General features: G+C 41.7%; 2 protein-coding genes across 2 annotated transcripts; one reads left to right on the top strand and one right to left on the bottom strand.

The window, feature by feature from the left end:
* The first annotated feature begins 2,736 nt into the window (after positions 1-2,736).
* On the top strand, positions 2,737-6,733 carry ppiab (peptidylprolyl isomerase Ab (cyclophilin A)). Its single transcript, XM_080847123.1, has 5 exons — positions 2,737-2,893; positions 4,628-4,658; positions 4,912-5,000; positions 5,193-5,365; positions 6,159-6,733. Exons 1-5 carry the CDS (start codon positions 2,825-2,827, stop codon positions 6,289-6,291), a joined length of 495 nt encoding a protein of 164 aa, XP_080703249.1. The 5' UTR covers positions 2,737-2,824; the 3' UTR covers positions 6,292-6,733.
* A 4,015-nt stretch (positions 6,734-10,748) lies between these two features.
* On the bottom strand, positions 10,749-20,869 carry LOC308372010 (RING finger protein 122). The gene is made up of 6 exons (XM_080847100.1): positions 20,299-20,869; positions 19,187-19,345; positions 13,321-13,366; positions 12,999-13,040; positions 12,478-12,560; positions 10,749-11,481 (listed from the first exon to the last, which is right to left on the bottom strand). The coding sequence occupies exons 2-6, from the start codon at positions 19,336-19,338 to the stop codon at positions 11,367-11,369; spliced, it is 438 nt and encodes a 145-aa protein (XP_080703226.1). The 5' UTR covers positions 19,339-19,345; positions 20,299-20,869; the 3' UTR covers positions 10,749-11,366.
* Positions 20,870-21,095: the final 226 nt, after the last annotated feature.

Here is a 21,095-nt window from a genome sequence, read left to right as displayed (position 1 = left end):
CTCCGCAATGTTTTGGGAAAGACCAGCAGGCTTCTTCTTACAACAATAATTTATGAACGAAGCAAAGTTTCGATGTGAAAGGAACGCCCCTCGGTGCATGGAGGTGACTTTCTCCCCCTCCAGCATGAATAAACAGTTAGAGTTTTTTTTTTTTTTTTTTTAACATTGTACTCTGTAAAGCCCCCTAAAATACCCCTCTCTGATCACAAAGCCATAATTGTTACATAATTGCTACAAGTGTGATATGGGTTCCCCATACAAACTTTAAAAATAGTTTATTTTATGTTGTTACTGTTGTTTTGTGTTCAGAGGAGTCTATGATTCCACAAGTCCAGGATGTACCCCCAGTGCAGAGTGATTCGAATTATTTGAAGATTATTAGATGGCAACTGACTGGTGCTGATCCAGAATTGACTGGGTGCAGATCTGAGTTGAATCAGTTCCGGGGTGAGGAGTGAACTGCATTCCAGTCCTCTAACCATCAAAGTTCAAATCACTAGTCAGAGGTCTTCTGGGTGAGACAGTTGTCTTGACATCTGACATCATTTCATAGCCTGAAGAACCAGACACAAAATCTTGCCTAAATTATGGCTGGGGGGGGGGGGGGGGGGGGGACTTTTGCTGTTATATGAGAAGCACACACACACACACCCTTCTGCCACACCCAGGGTTTTGGGCCCAAACACACCCTCTCCACTCCCGGCTAGACTTGTCTGCCTGTTTTTTTTTTATTATTCTTTTTTCCACAAAATCTTTGTCTTCCTTGTCTGTGTTGTGTTGGCCACCCAAGCTTTATGTTTTGAAACCGCTTCAGTAAAATGTAACCAAACAAAACCTGACTACACCATTCATATACAGTGAACTTGAAACTATTTTTCCAAAAACCAATGACTACATACTCTTTAGATGCACATGTGCAGTGATGAATGATAAACCTGTCTGGTTCTTAGCCTAAGAACATCTGATTGTGGAATACTACAGTCAGCTGTTATCAGGGTGCTTGTCAGTCAGTAAAGGGATAGTTTCCCCTCTCCAACATACATGGATGTGGACACTGTAACCTGAATGGGAGTGACCCAAGAAATAGCATCTCCACAAGGATCCAAATTTTGTACACCATCATACCACATTGAGGAAAGAATTTTTCAGTTATACTGAAAAGGAATAGAAAGAAAGTACGTTTTTGAATAATGTGTACAGATAAAAAAAATATTGTTACAGCTGTGAACTTTTTTTTAAAGTATCTATACCCCACCCCACCTCCACATGCACAGCCTAGTGACAATAAAACTCACTGACACTCTCCCTGATCCCCTGCTTTTCCTTTCATGTATTCTGGAGTCCAGAAGAGAACCAGTGAACTGGAGAGAGGGGGTGATGTCTACCATTGTTTCCTATCTTGTCTGAGTTTATTATTTAAAAAAAATTCAAAAAAGCTCTCTCGGGCACTGTCAGCAGTGTGCAGTTTGTGTTATAAACTGGCTAGAACATCAGAAGTTTTTTGGACGTGCAATGTTTTTTTGTTTTAAAGACATTTGTGTATCATACAGTTTTAACATTCATTATGTAATTAATCGTTATTATAATTCTAAAGATATTTGGTGGAACTGTATGCATCTCTCTTGTGTGTGTACTAGCAATGTTTATGAATTTGTCATGGAAAAAATCTTCACCATGAGATCTGTGACTGTGCCACCCCTGGGGTCATGGCGCTGAATTTAACTTGAGACCAGCAACGAGTCACACACTGTTAATCAAAATGTTTGAAGAAATGTTTGACTTTGTTATGTGTTGGTGAAATTCTACGTTCTGACAATTGAATTAAACCTGTAAAGTTAAACTCGATTTGTTTTTCTAAAGATGTGAAATATTTCCATTATGTTTTATAAGTAAAGACTTAAGCCCCAAAGTGTTGCATTCACGTTATTTTGCTGTCTAGGCTGATGTTACGCAAGCATTGCTTTGTCCAGGTAGTGGTCTTTTTTTTTAATCCGAAGGTCCTACGTCATTTTCATATGCAACACCCGCATCTGTATCTTCTAGCGGAGTCAGGGAGAGGTACCACAAACTACACGGCACAATGTGTAAACGTGTTTAGTTAGAGGATTTTTCTGTCTCGAAAGTGCACCATTAGTTCACGAGCGTCCCTAATTAACTGGCTTGGCACATGGCTGTCTCAGTGTCTCATGCTAGCTTCAAGTAGCCGTAGCAGCTCATAGCGGAAACGCCTCGAGGATATAGATTAAATCAGAGAGAAACTAAACAATGGTGTTAATGGAGAGATTTTCGTTACTATTACTTTATGAATAAAGTAACACATCAATGATGCTGATAATGGGTGCAGCAATGACCAGTTTGCCCGTTTTCAAACATCTACTGTAATGGCGATTTTGTTGAGGAGGAAACGCCTTCGTTGCGTGGAAAGGGGCATCGACCGGCGCGAATGTCAGTACACGCCCACTGCGGTGCCTCCCAGCTCATTGGCTAGAATTCTGTGTGGTCATTTTTGTCCAGTACAATGGGCGAATCCGAACGTCAATCACATGCTCTACTGCTGAACTTTGCTGATCTAAAGGGTTTGCTTGAAATTGGAAACATGCTGTAATGTATGCAACAATGCGATATCCAATTGGTCAAGATACAGGCCATTCAACTCTCTCGGTGTTTTCATTGGTTCCTATCCGCTCACTGACTCCCTCGCTGCTTCTATATATTTAGTTTTCACACGGCGTTGTAGTCTCGAGCGGCTGCGGCACATTTGGGTAACAATTGGAGTCCACTTCAACTAGTAATATAAAATTTAAAATCTGCCTTTTCAATAACCATGGCAAACCCCAAAGTTTTCTTTGACATCTCCATCGGTGACAACAGCGCCGGTAGGATTGTTATTGAGGTAAGTAAAACCGATGGAAAAACGTGCATGTGGATATTTGACAGTAGAGACAGGCATTGTCATTTCCCCCTCAAAGAAATACCTAGCTTAATTAAAACCCTCTATGTTGTTTGTGTTTAAAGTTGCACAATTACTATTAACGTTAAGGTGGTTAAGGAAGTCTCGAACCGAAAACGTGCCTCAACGTGGAAGTTTTCAATAAAGACTAAGCGTATATCGTTATTACATATTTTGTAAACGCAAATTGGATGTCTAATGTGTTTGTAAAGCTGCCGGTTTCGTTCGTTTTTTATTTGAAAAAGGTAGATCATTCTTCTTGCATAATGAAGGGCCGGCTTGCAACGGAGCTGGAGTTCATTGAACAGCCGACTCTTGTGTGTGTGTGTGTGTGTGTGTGTGTGTGTGTGCGCGCCCTTGCTTGCTTCAATCAGCAATGTTAGCCAGCAGCAATCCTACATTCTTTGTAGATAGAGATATTTATTGTATGCGGGGTTAACCCAAGTGGTACCCGTCATAGACAAAATCGCATGCATTATGTAAAAAAACGAAGAAAAAAATATTCAATTGTGCCATTTGGAAGAATTCTTTACTCAGCAACGTACTCGAGCAAGCATTTTTAATGCGGACGCCATTTTCACCGTCATTTTTTTTTCATAGCGCAAGATGCCATTTTGGAAAAGAAAGGGAGGGGCGTGGAGTTGAGACATTTGGCAAACTCGAGTGAAGATTTAACAGTTGCTTGGCAATCATTTTCATTCACCAACTTTACACTTCTCGGCCCTACTTAACTAATTGTTGTAAAAGGTGCTCGGATGGGCGCAATGGCATCATCTTTGTTCAGTCCTAGGGATGGGGAGGGTATTAGTTCTTTGACGGACCGGTATGCAGTGGATACAGGTGAACCATCTCCATCTGTTTTTTTTTAATTGGCCAAGTAAAATGATCGGCAGCCACCAGGATCAATAGCAGGCCACGAGAGAAGCACCCTAGGAAGACTTAGCAACCGCTCCACCCTACTGTACAAAATGTGCATACATGTTTATTTGAATGCCGATAGAATGTATCTGGCCAATACTCTCATGAAGACAAGATCTGAATCAAACCAATTAACCATTGTAATCATATACCGTTACTGTCAACTGCTGAACTCCTTATATGAGAACGCATTATTGTGTGCGCATAGCGTCTTTTGTCGGCTCCGTTGCGCGTTCATTCACAGGCGCATATCAAAGCGGTGGGGAAACCGCAATAAACTTCAAAAGTAACTTATGTAACGTACAGCTCTTTCGCTTCTCACCTAGTTTAATTTTCAAATCGAAGCAACAATGATTCAACAAGCGCAACGAATTTCAATACAAATGCGACCACTATATTTAATTTTTAGTAAGTATGTGATGCGCAGGAGCAGTAAACGCAGGCTTCATGATGGGGAAACCTGCTAACAGGAAATGTATAAAAATAAAACTGAGGGAGTGGCATAAGAAGGGCGTGGATGACCTTAAAAGACTGAAAACTCGTGTTTCCACTATGTGCATGTTAAGATTTCATTACATCTATCAACAGACTTCTGAGTCATCATTGGGCTATGTTAAAAAACATTAAATACAAATTTTGACTAATTTCTGAGCAACTACATTGGTTTTAGAACCTGTAAATCTGAACTTGACTGGATTTTCTGGACTACTGTGAAGCCACAATTAATAATTTCTTTTTTTTTTTTTCCCACCTGAAAAGCTGAGGGCTGATGTTGTCCCCAAGACTGCCGGTAAGTTGGCCATTTTAATATTGGGTCTGAGCCACTTGGTGTGTAATGAATCCCTGTTACCCCAGTGATGTGTCCTTTTCGTGCCGATGCAGTCCTTTAGTCAGAGCGTTCTCTAATGACATGTTTTGTATCAGCTTAAATGTATAAACACAGACGAACATGCCCCCACTTAAATACATTTGTGTGTGGGGGGGGGGTTACCGTCAGTACCGCTTTGCAGTACTGAGTTCCGTTTTTTGTTGACTTCCGATAGAGAATTTCAGAGCCCTCTGCACCGGTGAGAAGGGCTTCGGCTACAAGGGTTCCGGCTTCCACCGCGTCATCAGCGAATTCATGTGCCAGGTAAGGGAAACAAGATTAGATTTTTCTGGAAGTCCGCACTAGTTTCAGGCATGTGCGCACTAAAGGCAGGTAATCAATGTTTTACCACCCTGAAGGTTTAGCTGTGCTTAGCTGCAGGTAATTTGTCACTTCAAATTAACGTTTACTATTTTGGTTCTCATCACGCTGGAAAAAAAATGTTTTGCTTTTCAGGGTGGTGATTTCACCAACCACAACGGAACTGGTGGAAAGTCCATCTATGGCAACAAGTTTGCTGATGAGAACTTCACCCTGAAGCACGGGGGTCCTGGCACTCTCTCCATGGCCAACGCTGGACCCAACACCAACGGTTCCCAGTTCTTCATTTGCACTGCTGACACGGCCTGGTAAATGCCTAACGCTAGTGATGAGCATGTCTATCCTGACCTTCCAGCATTCAATTCTACAGAGAGCAGTATAGGATTTCAGGGGTTTTGGGAAAGTCCACTGATTTCTAAATCCTTGCCGTTAGTATTTTTTTTTTATATTGTGTCCCTGTAGCTCAACTGGTAAAACATGGTGCTAACAACAAACTTAATTGGTTTGATGCAGCATATCCACAGATACTGTGAAACTGTACAATGCTGGAACTTGCATTCGATAAAGGTGTCTGGCAAATGGGTACATTTGTGATTCAAGATGTGTGTGTCTAAAGTAAGTTCCAGTAGAAGTTTCAAGTCTCTTCTATCTCCTCTGTGAATGGCCTATTTGATGAGTGCTGTCACATTTACGTTGTAATCGTAGTCCCATGGAAGTCATTAACGCTGCCCTCTGACTCCGTCTTATTCACAGCTAAAGAGGTTAACCATTGCCACTGAAGCAAGTGTGAAGTGTTCAGACTCTGCTTAAGGGGAAACTCTCATATTATGGATGGTTAATCATTTGGAAGTTAGTTGTCTTAAGTCAGTTAACAGGGAAAGTTGTTGGCTGGTTATAAAGTGGAGGAAGGTTTAAACTCTTGGTGGTTAGGGGTCCGTGGTCTTAAGCATGTCACAAGTTTTAAGGTCTGAGTGCGGCAGGCAGTACAACATTGACACCCTTGTTTGTTTCCCCACGTTTGAAAAGACTGGTTTAAATGTAAAAACCTTATTTGGCTTGTCCCCTTTCCAATGTGTATACATTTCCTTTGTGTCTTGTCAGGCTGGATGGCAAACACGTGGTATTCGGTAAGGTTGTGGAAGGCATGGACGTCGTGAAGAAGATGGAGGCTAAGGGCAGCAGCAGCGGGAAGACCTCCGCCAAGCTCACAATCTCCGACTGTGGCCAGCTTTGAGTGGCGTTCCGTCTACGCTTCCATCCTCTGCCCCCTGACTGCCCCAGTCCACCCTCATCCAGACCTCCAATTTATTGGCATTCCTGTTCATGTACATTTTTCTTTTTGTTTTCTTTTTAAGAACTACCAACCACCCTTGTCCTTAAATTGAAAATACTTGTTCCATGTTTGATTTGTGCCTGGCCTTGTTTTTATGCATTAGGAATGTGTTTTCAGGACCACAAATTGTTTAACAAAAAAAAATCAGGATTAAAGTAGGAACAAGTTTCCTTGAAGATCAAATGTTTTCTTGTTTTTTTCTGCAAAAAAAGTATCTAGGTGTCAATAGTGATTACTTTTTTTTTTCTTTGTAAAAGGTTTGAGAAATTGCATTGCGGTTGTGTCTTAAATCCATATTTGGAACCCTAGAAACAGAATTGGAATAAATGTATCCGTGAACATACTTCATAGATGGCCTGCCTCTGCCTTGTCATATTATCAGGGAGTCTTCAATAATACATTCTTTGCAGTTATCTAAACATTATTAAAGGACCTTGACTTAATTTCCCATGTCAATAATCGCTCAGACAACAGGGCTAGCATTTTCAATTGGGCCTCTGCAGATTTCCTAACTAGTGTCCAACTCTGAAATGGATTTGGTGTGGATCAGGAACCAATCCAGGCTGAGCATTTGCTACAATCTGGGTCAAGCCTTGAGACCGTTATCCAGAATGTTAATAAATGGCGCTAATGTGGGGCCCTGGCCCTTTGTTTAATTTAGCCGCCCCGGCAGGACTTCAATGGACAAGAAAACTCGATGAAGAGAAAATTCATTGAATACCCTCAAATAAATAGGACCTGGTCTGCATTCTGTACACTTCCAACATAGAAGTGTTTTGTGGGTTACAGGTGCAGTGCCCATGCACACTGGCTGATGGGCGGTAGAGGATTGTGCTGTGCGGTTGTCAGTTGTAGACAGATGGGCAGTAAAGCTTGGGCTATTTTATTCACACTGGCAGTTTAAATAACCGTATGAAGTATAGATATGCTACTAATGATGGTTACATAGCCCATATCATGGACACAAAGGGAAGCATCAATTCTAAATCCCATTATATGTATTTAATAATACTTTTTTGTTAATTAAAATGTACTGCATTTAAGACATTAAGATCTCAGTCTTCAGAGCAGTCTTGTATTCCCTCATTGCACTGTAGCCATGAGAGGAGGGAAGTATGATCCTTGGGTATCAAGAAAGGATTGCAGAAGAATCACATTTTCCCAGAGATTGCCTAATTGCAATAAGGTTTTTGCTGAAACAGCATGAACGTTCAACAGTTGTTGCAAAGGTATATTTATTAATTAAAATGGCAAAAATATACAAAGGCATACTTTTGAACAGCTGTGCAGTTGATGCTGTGGCTAAATTGAAGAAACTGATAGTAAATAATGGAACAACAATCTAAATCCAAATCAAGATGTAACAAAACACCCACCACAATCTTCTTTGTCCAACACCAGACAATGTCACGGTGCCACATAAGTCTCCTCCCCCAGTGCGTTAAATTAGAAAGACCTCTGACCCCGGCCCGCTTGGGTTTGTCCTCTGTTCTCTGGACTCGTCAACATGTCCTTTGACTGAATACTAACACCCAAGCACAAAGGCCTTGGCAATTCGTGATGGTTCAGACAGCGCCTGCTGCTGGAGATCACATGGAACTGCATAATGATCAGGGGAAAAAACTCCCAATCCTCTTCAGATGACAATTCAACAATCAATCTGGCCAGTACCTGAGGGGATAGGAGGCCCACTCCCATTCATTTGCATTCCACTTTGAGGCATTATGTGTTTTGGCCACTTTCAAATGCACAACATATTTGTCATCGTAAGACGCAGAGGCTAATTATAATCGATTGGGTGCCACCTGCCTGCCTCAATCTTTTTTGAATATTGTATTTCTTTTCACATGAACGATAGCGCAAGGCATGGGCCTACTAAAACCTTGAGGGTACAACGTCTACAAAATGGAAGAAAGGGGTAAAAGATCATTGAGTTATCTCAAAGCACTTCAAGGTATATTTTAGAGGCAAGCCTTATTTGCTGTACATCTACATCTACTGATTCTGGCCCGGATCAGAGACGGATGCGTTCCAGAGGCAGGTGCAATCCATGCAGGGCTGAGAAGTGCACAGCAAAGCCTTGCCTGTGGTTATCATATTCTTAAGCCATGACACTGAATGGAAGGAAAAGGCCATAACTGACCTGGAAGTGATTTCTCTCTGTCCAACCATCTTTACCTGTCCTTACCAATCCTAAATAAATTCTCAGCCCAAGAACCTACAAAGCCAAGGGTAACTATATCTACAGGAAGCAGACATTGTGTCAGTACATTCTGTATGTTTGCTTCAGGTTTTGTCAATATTATACTCTCATGACAACCATGTTTAAACGGCTCTCTTAGGATACCTGAGCCAAGCTGGGGGAGAGGTGTGTGTTCCAGTGTCGTCCAGTTCGTATAAACAGCTGATTTTTTGTGTTCATGGGCCCAGAGTCTGGGTCTGGATGCATGTGGTGCTCACTGTCTAGTTGCCCCGTACTCGGAAGGGAGATGAAACACAGTATCTGAGGGCTTAGTCTAGCTGGATGAGGGCTGCCCATGCTCTGCCTGCTAAGCCCCATGACTGAGAAAAAGCTGCTCTTATGCCATCACCCCAGCCTGTTGTAATGAAGGCCAGTGGGTACAAAACTATGCCGTGTGTAAACCTCACTCTCCAGTTCCTCAGGAGGCATGCCAGTGAATGACAAACACCAGACGGTTTCAACCCATTTACTGCCATAACTCGAGTCTCCAGTACCTGAGTTGGCAGGCTCAGCCCCAATGTGGGATCACACTATTACACTATGAGAAGGTCGTGGAGGACCTTCTTCATTTTAATGTGCATGTATGGATACAGACTAGAGGAATCACAATGGAATGAGCTTGGATACACATGGTGCCTGCTTATATTTAGTCTTCTACAGCTCTAAGCATAGAGGGAGAACTAGGCACAGTCTTGAAAAGCTCTCCACAAGGGATAGTAAATTAGTTCAATGTCAATAAACCTGACCTATGTTCTTTCATAGTGATGGTGTTTGATGTGGATAATTGGAGTCACTTCCATACTCCATGGTCCTTTTTCAAAAGCTGTCTCTTCAGGTGTTTCTAAGCGCTTAGTGGCCTGTACGATTCCATTTGTTAGTTTTTTTTGTTTTTGTAGCGGTTCATCAGATGGGAGAGCCATTACTGCTTTTCAACATTGTGAGGCTTCTAAGTGTTGGCTGGAGAGTGGAGCATCTTGTGTTATTGGCCACATTCTGCAAACATCCATTGGTCTGACTTCAGAGTTTCAAGTTCAAATGTTTTAGAGGAAAGCCAAGCCAGGTAGAATAAAGTCTTAGGCAACACTGAGATCTTGTGGCAAGGGCAGGGGTGTGGCTAGGAGTTGAAGACATTAGTCCAGAGCAGTAGGGCAGGTTCGGGACATCCTCCCTGAGAATGTTTTAAACATTCTGACAGCCGAAACACCCCAACAGTTTGAGACAGAAACAGTCAGCCTTAAGACAACCCGTAGCATGCATGATATGCATGACATGCATGAACACTACCCCACCCATTAAACCACACTGCTTGTATATATGAATACACTTTTCTGTTAGGGCATACTGACACAGGACATGGACATTGCCATACGTTACCCATAGAAAACATTTACTTTTACTAATATTGTATAGACAGAAATTACATTTCATGTGAACATTATACTGTTTGATTATCAGAAAACATTGTCTGCCTTTGTTTGGTAAACCAAAGTTTAGATAGGCCTGCCCGGAGATCAACTTTAAACTGGGAGGTATAAAAGTGAAGTCAACATTTACTTTTACTAATATTTTATAGACAGAAATTACATTTCATGTGAACATTATACTGTTTGATTATCAGAAAACATTGTCTGCCTTCGTTTGGTAAACCAAAGTTTAGATAGGCCTGCCCGGAGATCAATTTTAAACTGGGAGGTATAAAAGTTAAGTCAACATTTGAGTTCAACATTTCCTGCCCTTTTACCTTGCTGTAACCCAAACGGTCAGCAACAGGAGATAACTCCTCCTCTGCATCCTTCAGCCTCGCCTGCGTCTCGCTGCCTTCAACCTTTTTCTTTTAAAAAAAGCTTCTTATATCCTTCAGGTCTTGCCTTAATCAATTCGCTGGCTAGCTACCATCAGATGCCAACAATGACAAGCCCTGTAACAGATGCACTCTCTCTAGTGCTCACACAAAATGTTTGTGTGCCAGGTAGTAAAGTAGATCTGCTGCTTGAATGACACACAGATGATATGATATTAATGATATCATATTATTGATGAGGGCTTAAATGCATAATCAGAATGACAGATGAATAGATCCTAGGGCTATTTTTTTTTATTATTCTTATTTTTGTAAAAAAAAAAAATAATAATAATAAATTGTGATCCGAGCTATGTATAAAACATTCAGGACTGTAGTCTCGGATGTCCAGGCCTAACACCGTCCATGGGTGAGAATAAACAAGTGGCAACAAAATCTGTTGCAGACTGGCAACAATTCATATTTTTCCACAGTGTCAGATCCTTAGGAAAGTGGCTCATATTAGTCCATAGAATTTAATCCTGAGAAGTGTAGCTGGTAGCTGGAGTGAGTGTAGCTGGGGATGGTAGCCATCTGCTATAGCATCCAGCCGTGGGCACTGAAGAGTGCTGCTTGTAGATGTCTGTTATATCTATCTATCTATCTAGGAGTGGATCCTAAGGACATGGTTGTTGGCTGATTGCTATACCAATTCTTCCCGCAGTGGATCCGCACTGTTGATGGTACATGCCTACTATGCCATCAAATGGGGCATCGTGAGGAGTGTAGTTGGCAGCTATACTAGGGGGAGTATGGTTGGTGCTTGTTTAATATACTTTCAAACAGTGGATCCTGTGGGATATGATGATGGTGATGGTGATGGTGATGGTGATGGTGACTGTTTAATATACCATCCATTGATAGATCCTGAGGAGTATGGCCAACAGCTGGCTGTTATACCATTTCATCCAGCAGTGTGGCCAGGCTGTGATGCTGCTCTAAGGGGCCACTGATGAGGTAATTACACATGGGGCACACACCTCTCACCTGAAGCCATTTACCTAGACACCTATGGGACAAACACACACACATGCTACATGTAAGACACTTGCAAATGAAACACACTGATGCAACCCCGATGCTACAGGCAGTATCGCTAAGACACACAGACACGACCGCTAAGACAAATGAACATCTTCTTTCTTGCTCACATTTCTGGCCTCAACTCAGAGGCCTTTACACAAAACATTGACACCACTCACTCAGTGTGGACACATGTGTCCAATTTCCGATTTCAGTCCGATTTAAATTGGAGATTGGACACATGTGTCTCCCCAAATCTAGATTCATTGTGTCCGTCTTGAGTCCGACTGGACTCCGATGTAAACCCCTGGATACACGATTCGATTCCGCTGGGAATTGGACTGGGCGCGCATGTGTCTCTCGAATCTAGATTCAAATTGGACAACAACAACTTTTGCACGTGCTTGAGATCGTGCCCACAGACATATACATGCATCATATATGTCTATGATATGATAATCGCTGCTAGACGCTCAGTTCTTGTGCTCCCTCTCATTCACGTTGAAATACTGAAACCGAAACTGAAACTTTGAAACTGGAACGCAACTGTTTGGGACAGAACGCGCTAATTCAGTGAACAAATATTTTCATATTACTTTTCCACCAGTTGTTAGTCATGTAATCCATTCATATCGATGTGAATCAATCAATACTAATACAACTTTAACTGTGGTGTGGTTTTGTTTCATTTCACAACGTATTTACTGTATAATCAACGGTAGCAGATGTAAACATTCCGCATTTGATTTGAACTGACGCGGCCATGATCTAGATTTGTCACTGCCATGTGCTTTGAGATAGAGCAGTTAACCCCCCATGGAGACCCCATGGAGAGAATCGGATGGGATCGGAGTGCTGCCATCATGTGCCCGCACTGACTTATAGCATTCCGTTTCTAAGTGTTACTTCAAGGTTGTGATACGTCTGATACATCAGTGTTAGCACAAGGATTCAGGATGTTTAAACACTTCACAGGACTCACCTTTTGTGAAATGTGTGTTGACATGGCAACACACCAAGCTCATCTTTTATTCTAAAGTCCTCCAAACACACCACACAAGTTTCCTGTAGGAAAGATGAGCATGGTCAACAAAACTGTCCACCTCCCTGATGTATCACTCATGCAGATAAGTGTGGTCAGCTGTGGTTTTATTGCAATATGTCATTTTGTTGCAGAAGGCTATAGAAATCACCAAGTGATCATGAACATAAACGTTTCATCTTCTAGGTGTCACATAATAACCTTTAGTATTCAGTGGTAAGTTTTTAATGATTTCTAAATCCATGTAAAACCACAGGACATTTAGTCCTTTCTCTGCGTCTAGATGTAATGTGACATGATTGACAGCAACAACTGTGAAAAGAGGAACCCTTTTAAACTGCTAACAGTTGCTGTAACCCTCTTGGCTGAAATCTCACAGTGAAACGACCAGATTAAAAACGAGAATGGCAGAGATTTTTTTATGAATTTGTAAAAAGAACTGACGCAACTAAAGAACTTACCTCTTGCAAATGTAATTCAGTGGACTCATCTTCAAATACAACCTGAACAATGTACAAAGTGAGTTTAAGACAACACATGCAATAAAATATATCGCCTTTATGTTTATGCCCCTTAAAACTTGTGCAAGTTATACTTGCATTAATATAAAAACCATATCCAGCTGCATTTTGTCAAATGATCACTAGAGGGCTGTCAATTCAAAGCTCATTGCTCAATTATAACACTGGGGATTTAAGCGATAAATATAGATACGGGTAGTTTTTAGGGGTAGTTTTCCAGAAGTTTTGTACACAATAAGAAAGGGGAGAAGAAAAGTCTTACCGCCTTGTAGCCAATGCTTTGAGCCTGGGCGCGAAGTCTTAGTTTACTGAAAGAGCAATGGATACAACTTTTTGTGGTATGATGTGATGTACAAGCCATGAGTCAATAACAAGCTGTTAATAAGAAGAAGAAAAACAAACTAGAAAATGCATTTCCTGAAGGAAATACCAGTGCATGAAATGCAAAGGTTAAGAAAGGAAAGAAGAGTGAAGAAAGGAAAGAAGAGTGGAAGAAGGAAAGAAGAGTGGAAGAGAAAAAGAGAGTGAAAATAGATGGAGAGATGGAGAGAGAAAAAAGTAGAGAATGGAAGGTGTCTTAATGTTCCTAGTTACAGTTAAATTGAGAGGGACAGAGAAGAGGTTCCTTTGATTTGGTGCAGCTGTCAGTGAAGCACAGGTGCAAGCCAGTTTAAAGACCCTATTATGATGTCATAATGGCCCAATGTAAGTCAATGGGAAAATTTAGATTCGTTTTTATTTAATATCTTAAAAAGTATAAAGTTTAGAAAAGTGAAAAATACATAGCATAAGTGTCCTTTACAAGACCTACGCGACAAAGTTTAAATGAAGTTTCTACGTTAAGCGGTTCGGGCTGAATTAATCGCAGAAAAAGGTAACAAGAATAAGAAGAAGAAGAAGAAGAAGAAGAAGAAGCCTAGGAATAACAATACAGGGCATTTCATGCACTGTAATGAAGCGAAAGGTCACCTTACTAATGAGTTAACGCAGTGGTTCCCAAACTTTTTTTCAGGGGACCCCCTTTTGGACTTGAGACTGTTTTCGCGACCCCCCCGCCCCGCGCGACAGCACCCACCCCCACCCCCGCCCCGCGCGACAGCACCCACCCCCACCCCCCCCCCCCCCCCAATTTAGTGCATTAATGTTACTATGCATAATAATAATGTTCAAAATCATTATTATTATTATTGTCATTATTATTATGTAGTAGTAATCATCACCATTATTATTATTGTTATTTTTAATAATGTTCTTGTTACTATGTAATATAAATCTTCAGAGACAGCCATGTAAATATGCAAATATAGCCTTTTGGCTTAAGTTTTATTATAAAACAATAAAAAAATAATTCATGACAGTCAATGATAAACAGTACCCCCACAACCCATCCCAGAACATATTATATTTTTCACCTTGTAGCAATATATGTATATACCGGTATATTAAAAAAAAAAACATTAATAGTAAAGCATCAACAATTGGTCAGTAACAATTGGTCAGTAACAATATAACAAAACTAACCCAATCCCCACCCCGAAAAGTTGTTTTTTTTCAGTGACTTGGGTGTGCTTGCCTTTCTGCACAAAGTTTTTGAAATCTTGGTGACAGCTTTGAGATTGCCACTCTCAGTTCACTTTCAATGTCCAACCTTGACCTGTATTTGTTCTTGATGGAGGCCACTGCAGAAAAGCCTACCTCGCAAAGGTAAGAAGTGGCAAAAGGGAGAAATATGGACACAGCCTTTCCACCCAGCAACGGATAGTCTTTCTCCACTCCAACCCAAAAGGCAGGCAGTGACTTGGCCCTAAACTGCTGTTTTAATCCTATGTCTGAAGTGACGTCAATGAACTGCTCCTGTTCAGCGACACTGAGGTGAGCAGGTGTCCTTCCACTGAAGGGGTCTGTTAGCCATTCGTAGTGTGCCACTGCATCGTTGTTGGGAAGTATTTTTGAAAATGCAGTTGGAGGGCAGAGATGTGGGACTGAACGCATGTCAAAATGGAGTTCTGACAACCTGTAGTTTCCAGAAAGGCATGTAAGTTCTGAAACAAGTCTGTGTGTCCCTCCTCCAGTCTCTGCCCCCACAGTTCCAGTTTCTTCGAAAAGGACTGCATTTTAGCAGCAAGTTGAGGGATGTGGGTGCTGGGTCCTTGCATCTGGAGATTCAACTTGTTCAATTTCTGAAAAACATCGCTAAGATATGCAAGTGCCAACAGAAAGTGTTCGTCATTGTATCTAGTCGCAAGGGCATGGCCCTCCTCCTCGAAAAAAACGCGAATCTCCTCTCTCAACTCAAACACCCGGCTTAACACCTTCCCACGCGAAAGCCATCGCGCATCACTGTGGAACAGGACGGCCGTGTGCTTGGAGCCCATCTCTCCGCACAGCGCTGCGAAAAGTCTGGCTTTCACCGGGCGCGTCTTGATGTAATTGACCGTCGCAATTACGTCGGTCATGACAGCATTCAGGTCTGGACTCAGCTGTTTTGATGCAAGCGCTTCGCGGTGAATCATACAGTGAGTCCATTGTACGTTGGGGGACGCACCTTTGATGAGCGCTTGCAGTCCACTGCGCTTCCCAGCCATAGCCTGAGCCCCATCTGTGCACACTCCAACACAACACTCCCATTTCAAATTTGCCCCTCGTATGTAAGTGTCAATCATTCGGAAAAGTTCGTTAGCAGTGGCTCTTGTTTTCAGCTCTTTGCAGAAGAGAAGATCCTCTCTCATGTCCCCCGAATCGATGAAATGTATGTACGTGATCAATAAACAGTCCTTGTTGCTGTCAGTAGCTTCGTCTACCTGCAGCGCAAACCAAGTGCTAGCACGAACTCGGTCAGTCAGCTGTTCTTCAATGTCCTCAGCCATGTCGTGTATACGCCTGCCGACGGTGTTGTTTGACAGAGGAATTGATTTCAGGCCTAATTTGTTCACTGTTGCCTCGTCTCCCATGATTCTAACTATTTCAATCACGGCGGGCAGGATCACCTCCTCGCCATCTGTGTGAGGCTTCTTTGCCTGTGCTAACAGGTAGCTCATTTTATAGGAGGCGAACTGTGCATTGGCAGTTGTAGATGCTAATTTCGTGAAAGACCTACGCTGTGCCCGAACTTTTAAAAGCTCTTCTCTAAAAAAATCAATCGGCTTGTTTTTATGTTCGGGGTGTGTTGTCTCCAAGTGGCGCTTTAGTTTGTTCGGTTTTAAACTTTCGACCGCTAGCACCTTCAGGCAGAGAAGGCACTGCGGCCGCTCCTCAGCTCCCACCATCACACTGGTAAACCCCAGTCCCACGAAAGCATCGTCAAACCTCCTTGTCTTGGCTAGGGTCGGTGTCCTCGATGATATGCCGGCAGGTGGCGTCGTTGCAGCAGCAGCCTTTCTTTTTTGGCCGAGTGCGAGAAATTTCTCCATTGTGAAATCAACGAGATAGAATAATGGTCGTCGCTGAGGAAAACTGAATCCGATTATCACACTGACGTTCGATGGCGGGACCAACCGACAAATATAGAATCAAAGGGTGGGGCTACAGGGAGTTCTTTTCAAAGGTGGATTTCTCTCTGCAAAGTGGCTGTGCATTAAAAGCCTATTCTGACGCCAGTATTTTAATATAATGTTTCATATAATTATTCGTATATTTAAAAAAAAAAAAGAATATTTTATTTTAATTTTTTTTTTTAATATGCAAACTGGCCCACCTCTCCGTGACCCCCTGACGGTGCTCCGCGACCCCCAGTTTGGGAACCGCTGAGTTAACGGTACAGTGTGTAGTTTTTAGTGGCATCTAGTGATGAGGTTGCTAAAGTTCCATTTCTACTAATAGATGCCACTAAAAATGACACTGTGCTTTTACCTCAACTTCTATTCTGTCTGTCTTCCTGTGTGTTTGTTTTACTATAAAGACAATGGTGGCTTTGATATAATATGATGAAACATTGTGTACTTCTCTATCATTATATTGCTATTCTATATCTACTATTTGAATGATGTGAAAAAAGTGTAATTGCTGTGGACAAAGTATGCTGATCAGCAACTATGGGTACTATGGGAAATAAATTACTTTTTCTTCTTCTTCTTATGAGAGTATCAATTTACAAGGAAATGACACTGTAGTTTTCACTTTTAGGGTGGATAAAGCAAATGGAAGACACTTATTTTGATTCCATCTTTCAATATTTCTTTAATCTTGACATTCCTCTAGAATTATGGCTATCATGGAACCATGGAATCATTGAGTAAACCAAGAAGCACAATAAATGCCAAACTAACACGAGGCAAAGAGTAAACTATAATGTAGCAAAGATATACAGCAAAGTAAAACATATACAATTAAGGGATCTTTCATTATAAGAGAGTTAATTGTTTGAAGTTCCACCAGTTTACACTGTAGACAGGTCAAAAAGACAGAGAACACAAGCTATCTTTAGAAGCAGCAAGAGACTACGGCGACAACACAAAAATAGCAGCCTGCACAAAAAGCTGTCCGATAACAATCTCGTCCTGAATTGTTTGAGTAAGGAAGCACTTCAGGACAGAGGAAATGCTCTGTGCACACAGACCACTCGTGCCAGGAAGCCCTACATGGTCTCTAAGCAACCTCACTGATGGCTAGATGTTTTCCTTTAGCCTGTGTTCTAGCTACTCCCTGCTTGTAAATGTAATTAGGTTGATGTTTCATTGTATCTCAACTACCAACACAACACCCTGGAAAATTGAAACTAATTTAAAATTGAAAGCTAATTTTCATATCTGGAAAGTGTCTGTGTCGGTCAGGAAACACTCTGACATTAGGTAGCTTGTATTGCAAGGCAGAGGTAGTTAGTTATCACCTCTGTGATGGAGACAGATGAAGAATGCCATCAGATGGTAATCCGTCATGCTGGATGAAATTGCTCAGCTAATTTGTAAGGCACCAGCTACAGTTACAGAACCAGAACTATAGTAAGTGCACTATTGCTACGGTTAAAGAACCAGAACTATAGTTAGTGCACTATTGCTACAGAATTAGATTCCGTTCTAATAGTTTGAATATTATCGATCCTGGTTGTTGTTTTTTTTGTTTGTCAATATATAGGCCTATATACTGTTGCCATGGACACGATTTCTTTCCATATAGACCATTTTGACGGAATTATAACTGAGGCTAAACTTGTAGACAAAGATAAAGGTACCACGAGGAGAATCAAAGGTTCTGAAGGTTTATTTCCACATACACCTATAGGGAATCAGTTCCACATCAATGAAGACAGGGTAACGGATTGGATATCAATGTAAAGTAAGACTTTTTATAAGGTCAGCTATGGGAGGTCACAGATCACTGGGGGTGTGTTAAAGTTGAGGGGTGGGAGAGGGGTTTGTGAGTGGGAGGGGAGGGGAGGGGAGGTTACCCCACGGAAGCTTCCGGAAGGTCCACACACAAAGGCACAAAGGCAAAATGTAAAATAGGTGGTGTGTATTAAATCACCCTGGCTAGAGAGGAAGTCTGGAAAGGTGACGAGGCCTATTTTGCATAGGGCCTCACCATGGGTGATCAATGCCCATGGCAAACACACACAAAGGGTTGCCTGCATGCTTGCAATGCACTTGTAAATATGTGCATCAATGGTAATATCAATTTCCATCATAGTTTATTCCCATTCCGTGGCATTACAGAACATGGTGTTTGTCAGTGGAGGGGGTCAAAAGAACGGTTGCCTCTCCCACTGTGGTAAATCTGGCAGGAATAGGGTCCTGCTCAGTGTGGGCACCCCTGGTTTCTAGCACTCCCTACGGGGCGCCCCTTACAGGGCCCAATGGCCGCCTGTAGGCAAACTCCCTACGGGGCGCCCCTCACAGGGCCCAATGGCCGCCTGTTGCCACACCTCCATGTAGCAGCGCTTTTTTTCTCTTTTGCTCTCTAACATCATCTGATTTCAACCCAGGGATTAGCCACAAAAATAACAATTTTTGTTTTTAAAAAGAACACTGTTTTTGAGAGCTTGGTAAAGGCATTGGCCGATAGCCCCTTACTTACATTTGACATTAACTAATTTAGCAGATAATATTATGCAAGTTAATTTCTATTAGTATACCTGGCCCCCATGACTTTGTGAGAAAAGCTTTGCCCTTACAGTTGACCTACAGGTGCTTTACCTTGTGTAGAAACAGCAGCAGGTCACACTGAGGAGGAAGAGGAGCATAATCGTGCCGAGGATGACCATGGAGATGAGAGAGACATGCGGACCCTCCACGCCATGGTGCATGGCGTCCAGTCCTGCATCAGTCTCATTACCAGTATCAGGCATGGGCTCTCTGGAGACAGAACTCAACACATAAAGGTCTGATGGGGTATGGTGGATCATCCAAATCAGTATAAACAAGAAAAGATCCAAAAAAGGACAGCAGTTTTTTATGACAAGAATTCATGTCCCCAAAAGGTGTGAAACAGTAATTGTAAGGTAGCCACAATTCTGACTTGTCGCATGAGATCTTTTAAACTCTAAGCCAACAAATAATGTGGTTCAAAAATCAGAGCTTCCATTAATTGGTAATTTAGTTAGATTGAGTAAGCAATTCACAGGTGCAGACCTCAGATGAATTATGTAAGTTTGAACATTTAATATCCTGTTTTTCAGCTGTGTACAAAGAGAAGGAAATTGTTGAGTATGGACTCTGACCACACAATTGTTAAAGGTTGACAGGTAGTGACCCTGTCCTCTGTAAAGAAGCTGGTTCTCTGAACAGTTGTTAAGCAATTACACTTTTAGTCTCTCAGTAATGTAACCCGCAGCAAAAATATTACCAGAAAGCAATATAATTGAATTAAAACAGTACAGCCTTAAAAAATAACTGAGCTTCTTTAATTGAACATTCATTTCCCATTTCATCCTCAGCACCACATCAGATAGTCGGCTAGTTAGAGTTTTTTATTTTTAGCCCTGTACAATAGCACAAATATTTATGTTACGGTATTGTACGGTAAGTATGAGCCTAGGAGCCTGTAAGGCACCCCAAACAACTATCTAGGCCTTCAAAAAAACATTTCAGTGGGAATGACAAAACTGATATATTTGAAAGTTATCTCCTTCCCTGACTTTTGAAGCTCAAAACACTTTAATAGTGTAATGGCATCCATTCTTGTTAAACAGAAATAAACTCACAACTGATTTAGCTAACCAGAGTCTCTATGATTTAAAAAAAAAAAACTGGTTAGTAAAGAAACATTAATCTAAACTGTTAGCAGTGAATCAATGACAAGGTCTTACCATCAGGCAGGTCAGGTCAAGCAGAAGTGATTGGAGAACGGTTCTATCTCATCTAAGGCGAGGATTTTAAGCAAAGTGTCCCTTTTGGAAAACCACATCGATTCCTATCAGTTCAATTGCCTAACAGTACCCCACAGACCAGTCAGGAAAATGGCACCGTAGGATCGCTTATTTAAAGAACATGACAGCACATCCCAACTCCCTTCCTTTCCCCTATGGATGAGGGACGGTCCTCCGCGTGGTCCTCGAGTTGCCCAAGCTAAAGTGCGTTCTTGCGCCGTAGAGAGTTTAGATAGCAGATGTTGTGCCAGGCAGTTAAAGAGGATGGCAACAATTCAGAGCAAGAGTCTTTCCTGGTGTTCGCGTTTAGCACTATGCGTAGGCTATATAATTTAATGATTAAACCAACAACGCAAAACTAGGTTTTAGAGGTGGAATGTTTGGAGTGTTAATCTGACCTACCCGTCCTTGAACAAACCTTACCTACAACCTAAGCGGTTGGCTGCGTATAGTCTAAAATGTACCCCATGTGCTTGGATAGGATAATGAACTACAATCCAAATGCACTGAAACCGAGGGTAGGCTATAAGCTACTACATCTACTCATAATTTCATCAAGTTTTGTCTCGGGAAAGCATCTTCCTTCCGAGGAGTTAATTTTGTAGGTAATTGTTTGTTCTCAGGAAATCTTGACAGCCACACCCAAATGAGACGATCACATGCCTACCATCCCTAGGGGAGATATAACTTTAAAAGTTACATTTAGCTTAGATTTAACAACACAATTTAGACTATTT

The sequence above is a fragment of the Sprattus sprattus genome (assembly GCF_963457725.1).
Source record: "Sprattus sprattus genome assembly, chromosome: 11".
Taxonomy (NCBI): Eukaryota; Metazoa; Chordata; class Actinopteri; order Clupeiformes; family Clupeidae; genus Sprattus; species Sprattus sprattus.
Note: the sequence above shows the minus strand (reverse complement) of the source record. Positions and strands in the feature narration are given on the sequence as shown.